The 7,358-nt window shown below is 37.1% G+C and overlaps 1 protein-coding gene across 1 annotated transcript; it reads right to left on the reverse strand.

Moving 5' to 3' along the window:
* Nucleotides 1-2,936: 2,936 nt before the first annotated feature.
* On the reverse strand, nucleotides 2,937-6,901 carry LOC149005068 (14-3-3-like protein B). The gene is made up of 7 exons (XM_089168273.1): nucleotides 6,646-6,901; nucleotides 6,245-6,551; nucleotides 6,076-6,163; nucleotides 4,941-5,050; nucleotides 4,698-4,846; nucleotides 3,365-3,417; nucleotides 2,937-3,273 (listed from the first exon to the last, which is right to left on the reverse strand). Exons 1-7 carry the CDS (start codon nucleotides 6,716-6,718, stop codon nucleotides 3,271-3,273), a joined length of 783 nt encoding a protein of 260 aa, XP_089024399.1. The 5' UTR covers nucleotides 6,719-6,901; the 3' UTR covers nucleotides 2,937-3,270.
* Between the last annotated feature and the right edge of the window lie 457 nt (nucleotides 6,902-7,358).

Here is a 7,358-nt window from a genome sequence, read left to right on the forward strand (position 1 = left end):
CTCTAAAACCATGTCTCATGAACCACTTTTGTTTCTGTTCCCACCTCTGTTATTTTGCCTAGACCACTGAGGTTGAGCTCTCTCCTTCTTGCGCTTGAAGCCTACACCCTTACTAGTGCTTGCTTCAGCAGCAACTACTTCAGTGTGAGGGACATCGGCCAACATCCGATCCTCCTCTAGCTCAAGGTGCTTGGCAGCTTGATCAAATGTCTTGACCTCATCAACATAAGTCAAGAAGATCTTCATATGTTCCCAAGACTTAGGCAATGACCTGATGACTGCAGAGAGTTGCTCATCATCAGTCTTTTGGCGCCCACATGCGCTCAACTCAAGAATCATGTTGGACATGATGGTTATATGTTGCCTCATGGTGTGACCCTGGCGCATCTTATAACCATCAAATGTGAGTCTGAGCTGGCGGCCTCTTGTGGTGGAAGTCCCTCCATATTAGAACTTCACAGCCCCCACAAAGACTTTGCAGTCCTATGCTTCTCTAACCGAAGCATCATGTCATCCCTCATGGAGCTTAGGATACTAATCCTAGCTACCCAGTCTTTCCTCTTCCAGGCATTGTAAAGCTCAAGGTTCATGCTATCTGTGCAGTGGTACCTTCCTCAGGTGGGGACATGGTATAGTTTACGGTTTCCAGCATATTCTATTCTTATAGGAGATACTGCACCTTTCAGTGCCAAAGGTCATAATACCTCTCATTCAATTTATCTCCTTTCGCGAAGTTAGCAACAATGCTCTTGGTAACAGTCATTTATTCTAGAGATATTACATAAAAGAATGAGTTCAATTAATCTAGCATAAAACACAACTCATGCAACAGCAAATCATACTAGCATAGTCAACCTACGGGATAAGCATTTAAACCAAAAGAGATGCTAGCAAACATTCAATCAAATTTTCATGCAAACCCACATAGACTTATACACTAGTTTCATTCTGTGCAAGAAACATGATTGATAGACCCATAAATAAAAAACAGTTTTATTAAAATAAAACATACAATCATGTTAATACTATGAGGTGGTTCACACAGAACACTTCTACCTCATTAGCTCCCACTAGGCCCTCAATGCTCAAACATCACACAGATTGTGAGCCATTGATGTCCAGTAAATAGAAACACATTCAAAACTAGACAAATTCTGAGACGGATTCTGAGACGGCTCTCCGTCTGGGAATCCGTCTGGCTTTCTGCAACCAGACGGATGACCGTCTCCTAGACGGAAAATTCGTCTAGGTCACTGTGTTCTATCAGACCAATAGACGGACAACCGTCTAATCCACAGTGACCAAAAAATAGCGTTTTTCGGATTTTTTTCATGAACGAATTTTTTTTTTCAAAAAACAGTAAAACACATTTTTTCACCCAAAAAATATCCAAAAACACATTAAAATAATCCATCAATAAATATTTTATATATATATATATATATATATATATATATATATATATATATATATATATATATATATATATATATATATATATATATATATATATATATATATATATATATATATATATTTATCATGGATTATCAATTCATGCAAAAAATCATAAGGGAAATTTACAAGGATCCTTCCATTCGAATCCAAACCCAAAACATAAGGGTTTTCAAAAACCCTATCAATTCTCCCATGGGTTTCGTATTAAATCCTGAATTCTCCAAAACATAAGAGTTTCCAAAAACCCTATCAATTCTTCCATGGGTTTCGTATTAAACTCTGGATTCTCCAAAATATAAGGGTTTCCAAAAAACCATTGATCCTCTCATTGGATCCATACAATGAAATTAAACAATGAGGAACAAAGAACCGTGGGAACCAATAGCTCTGATGCCAATGTTGGTAATATTCCAAATATATCAATTCAATTTAATTGACAAGGGAAAGATCATTACCTTCGCTTTCCCCCCAAATATGAAGCATACGCAACGGAAATAAATCTAGATCAACGTACTTGTTCGACCTCCAAAGCTCTACCGGGATGATTCCACAATCACTAGGAAAGGGAATAATTTCCACCCCAAATGCCGTGTGGGAAGAAAATGGAAGAATTATCTAAGGCAAAGGAAGGAAACCTCCACCAGGTTTCTTCTTCCTTCGTTTCTTGAAGAGAGGGAGAGAGATGGGAGCCTCTTTCTTTTCTTGGAAAAATTTAAACACGCTCACTATTGCGGTAGTTACCAAAATATATAACCCTATTTTGTAACCGCCCTAATAGTGAGTTTTCAAATTTGCCCTTGGGCATTTAATTTATTTATTTATTAATTATATTAATAAATTCCAATAAGTTTGATAACATTTCAAATTGAAAATTACTTTTAAGCCTTAGATCTTGCCTCTTGGATTTAAAATCTAAATATACAATACTTTTAACTCTTTAAATCGGACTGGAGACCAAAGCGATTTCATTAAAACGGTTCAATGAAGGTGCATGGAGCAAATAGAGAGGCTGCATAAGCATGAGCGAGTGAAATTAATTTTGAAGTCAAAATTTGACGTCTAATCAAACAGGATCAATTTGCCCCACAGTTATCGAGAACAGGGTATACATACGCTATACATGAATGCGTGACTCATCTACATGCTCACATATGAAGATTCACTGAACTCAGCATTCTCACAATGGCAAAGCAGGATGCAACAATCAATAGATCCTCATACAGGTTGCTGCATCACATCTACAGCACCAATGGAATCAGAAAATCCTGTAAAATGTTTACTGGTGCACAGCCGTCCCATGAAACTCCAAGCAGGCAATAGACGTAGAACAGACTACTAATAATAATCTGATTTGGGGATACAAATTCGAAACTCCATACCGTGAAATTTCACAAGCAGGCAATAAAGTAGAACGGAAAACTCTTAATAATCTGAATCCAGATTGTAGCATTTTAATAAGCAGTACACGGGAAAAAAAATTTTGAAGCAGTAATAGGAGTCCATCAGATCTTCCTTGCAATTTTCAAGAAAAGAAAACCTTCTAAAGCAACTAAGTCAATCCTTTAAATTCTATCCACCATGGCTAAGTTGTAAGGAGCTAGAGGATGCAAATGCTAACGGGACTGACAACGTCATAACATCAAACTATCATGCTACATCCATACAAAAGACGACATTAAGAACCACACGACAATAAGGAATGAAGGGATAGACATTCAACACTCTATCCTTGACTAAAGAAACAAGGGTTTTCAAGAGATATGCACGGCATACTTCTACTTTTACATCTTCAGGGCACTATGGCTGTTTGCTTCACTGTAACAGCAAGAAAATGCAAGAAGCCCATGGTAAGATAATATCAACAGAACCAACAAAATTAGACATGGCAGAGTGGCATGCAATTTACCTCTGCATCCTCGCCTGCTTTGGCAGTAGTATCCATCTTCTGGGGTTCATCAGCTGTAGAAAAATAAATAAAAGGAAATAACTAATTACCACCATGTCTGGTAACATTACAGTAAGGTTACTACCAATTCCCACAAGAATCACGGACAACCAAATCTCTCTTTAGCATATGAATGCATAATGGCAAAGAGAAGGGCAAGGGTTCAAGAACTAAGCAAGAACTCTATTCAGAGTCGGATGAACAGATCTAAGGTGATGGAAAGTAAAAAAACCACTCTACCAATGGCCTCATGTGGCTCTGATTGAGTTTGTCTCCCTCTACTCCAATTGGTTTTGTAGCAACACTATAAATTAAGGAAAAAGAATGTGGACTGATTACATAAGCTTGCACCCAAACTAATAAAAGCATGAAATTACTACTTCACTTCCATTAAATGAAATACTTCATCCATGTTGACACTCCAAGTGCATGCTTGCAGTGGCCCGCTGCATTGGTGCAGGGCCACCAAACCAGGCTGTGAGCTCTTACCCAAATAATTATTCAGTATCATAAATAGAGAATTCCATCCAGAAGGTCAACTTTATCTTTCCATACCAACACTTCCAGAGTTGGACCTCAGCAGTAGTAATTCTGATACCGAACAACCAATTCATGATGGAAATAGATTACCATCAGAGGCAGCAGCCTAAACTTGACTCTGACAGCAAGAGAAAAGACAGGAACATGCATAATTATTAAGTACAGAAGGCTGGGGATTCAGATCCACTGGATTGGTAATAAGTCTAACAACAGTATATGATGCCATGATCCTGTACCCCAATTGGTTTGGCGCTGCAATAATTTGCATATTAATTACATAGATGATAGGCTTGCCATCAATAAAAATCAGCTTAATTTTTCCATAACGCTTCAAATTTTGGATTTCTTTGCCAATTCTGATTCAGATGACATGCAACCAACTCATAATAGAAATGGACTATTAACATAGATAGCTACCTATACCTGACTGGGACAGCAAGAAAATTTAAGGGAATTGAAAATGTTGTTCAATAATTTATGACAATAGTAACTCAAGACACTGATATATATATATATATATATATATATATATATATATATATATATATATAAAATATATATATATATATATATATATATATATATATATATATATATATATATATATATATATATATAGATATATATATATAATGGAAAAGAAAATATGTATAGAGAAAATCTAATAAAAAAAATGACCATATGCATGAATATATTATAATATCAGACATGATAACCGGCACTATTGAGCCATGCATAAGTTAAAAACGAATACCTCCATCCTCTGGAATATCAGAAGTCCACAAGGTAAGATTGTCCCTCAGAAGCTGCATAATTAAAGTACTATCTTTGTAAGATTCTTCACTAAGGGTGTCCAGCTCTGAAATTGCTTCATCAAAAGCTTGCTTGGCAAGGTGGCAGGCCCTGAGACATGAGTTTACATTGAGAAAATGTTTAAAATCACAATAAAATCAATGAAAATGCATCAAAAGATTCCTGAACAAACAGGAACCCGTACCTTTCAGGTGAATTCATTATCTCATAATAGAAGACAGAAAAATTCAGTGCCAAACCCAGACGGATTGGATGGGTAGGTGACAAGTCAGATTCAGCTGTACTGGAGGCTGTCTGTGGAAAGATTGCACAAAAAGGAAAATGAAATGAATGTAATCATATTAATTCTCAAGAAATAAATTTGCCCAAGTGAAATTAAGTACACTAGAAAAATTCAATTGCAACATTCAAGAAGTCTGTACCACCGAGAGGATCAACTTGATTAAGTTAGGTCAAGATCTCAACCAACTCAATCGAGAAATGTTACTTTCACATAGAAGGGCTATGTTGAGATCTTGAAATCTCATCACGAGTGAGATATTTTAGTAATGTTTCTTGCAAGGCTTCCATTATCAGACCCTTGGTATAGAAAATACCAAGATATTCTGACTTCTGAGATCTCATGGAAATTCTTGTATTATGCTTATGGTTAGATGCAGAAAAAAGAACAGAATAGCCTATTGAATCAACAAGTCACACATTGGGAAGATGGCTCTATATCATTCTTTATTCTAAAACAAACACATAGGCAGCTCTATTACAACAGCAAGTTAACTATAAGTTCAGCCAATGTCTCATGATTTGAGGAAAGTTTCGCAATTGACTTGTAACAAAGTTAAATGGTTCCTAAAATGCAGTCTAAGGTTTGCTAGATTCTCTCACTAAGCAATGCACAACACATTGCATCATGACACAAAAGGACATTGAGTCCCCATGATTAAGCCACATTAACCGTAATCATTCAGAAATTTCTAAGTCCTATTAACTCTTCAGTTTCCCGTTACTCTGTCAAATTACTAACTTATGAATCAGAGAATTCCTGAAGAGCTTCGTCCATTGTTCTATTTTTCAGGTATTCTAAGGAAAAAGAAGTTTCTACCGGAAACATAACATACTACCAAGTAAGTACTGACCAATAGACTATTCCAAAGACAATCCTGATCAGAAATATTTAGATGTCAAATATCTAAAACTAACTATAAATCCAAAAAATAAATACAAACCAAGCAGTCAGACATGCCGCATTGCCTCATCAAATATGCGACTAGTAAAGAAATTTCATATTTTGACTATATCTAAGAAGAAGAAAATTCATATACCTGATATGCTTTGAGTGACTGGTCAGCGGCCTCTTTCCTGTCGTTACCACTCTTGAACTCTGCGAGATAGCGATAATAATCCCCTTTCCTGAAACCACGAAAATTCCAGATTAAGAACACCACTAAAAAACAGCAGAAATACGGAAGATCATCCTAAAAGATCTCTCACATCTTATAATAGAAAACGGTAGACTCTCCAGCAGTAGAAGAAGGAATCAGATGCTCATCGATCACGGTCATGATATCATTACAAATGTTGGAGAGCTCAGATTCAACCTTGTGACGGTACTCGTTGATCCGTTTCGCGTTGACATCGTTCCCTTTAGCCTCCTCCTTCTGCTCTATAGAAGAAAGGATCCTCCAGGAAGCCCTACGAGCACCAATGACGTTCTTGTAACCAACAGAGAGCAGATTCCTCTCTTCAACCGTCAATTCCACATCGAGCTTCGCAACTTTCTTCATTGAATCTACCATTTCTGCCACAACAAAAAAAAACAAAAATTAAATCTTTCCACGCAACACATTTCGGATTAGAGAGCTACAACGGGGAGAGAAAAAAGTAACCCTAACCATCGTAACGCTCGGCCTGTTCGGCGAGCTTAGCGATGTAAACGTAGTTTTCACGCTCTTTGGAAGAAGCCATGGCCGATCTACAAGATTAGGTTTTGAGTTTCAGCTTTACGGCTTCGTTTCTCTCTGTGATTCGAAGATTCCTTCTCCGTCGAGCGTCCCGTCTGGACAACGATGAAAGGGAGAAGAGAAGAGAAGAGAAGGTTAGACCGGTGGACAGGTACGAAAGTGAGAAAATGACACACGACCTAGACCAGCTGCAAGTCCTCTGGCCTTTTACAGTCATAAGTGGGTCCCACGTTGCACTCCGCCAAGTCGGATAGATATATGACCAATCAATGGAATACTGCCACGTATGATGAAAAATTTACAGTGTGTTTTTTTTTGGGTAAACAGTGTGTCCTCCAAGGTCGTGACGTATGTATGAGACATGTTAATCCCGAACCATCGGATTGGAATCAACACTTTTATTCCATGACTTGAGCCCCTCTTATCCTAAAATGTATCAAATTAATCCTAAGGTTGACCCAATTGATAAAAACTCAACACCTCCAACTAGAAGATTAAAGTTTGGAAACAGTGGCAGTGTCCCACCTTACATTATGTAATACTCTTTTTTTGGTAAAAACATTATGTAATACCTTTACTCTCAATTTATAAAATTGCATGGTAACTGTATCAATTTTCTTGTTTCCTTATTTCTCTTTACTAAC

Source organism: Hakea prostrata, chromosome 9 (genome assembly GCF_041222555.1).
Source record: "Hakea prostrata isolate BN-2017 chromosome 9, UWA_Hpros_2, whole genome shotgun sequence".
Lineage (NCBI taxonomy): Eukaryota > Viridiplantae > Streptophyta > Magnoliopsida > Proteales > Proteaceae > Hakea > Hakea prostrata.

Bases quoted from the DNA above. Each gene is read 5' to 3' on its own strand.
- LOC149005068 (XM_089168273.1), bottom strand. From the start codon at position 6,718: ATGGCTTCTTCCAAAGAGCGTGAAAACTACGTTTACATCGCTAAGCTC. The intron at 5,051-6,075 runs GTATATGAATTT...ATCTTTCCACAG, and splicing joins AGTCACTCAAAGCATATCAG to ACAGCCTCCAGTACAGCTGA. The intron at 3,418-4,697 runs GTATTCGTTTTT...ATTTTTCTACAG, and splicing joins TGATATTCCAGAGGATGGAG to CTGATGAACCCCAGAAGATG.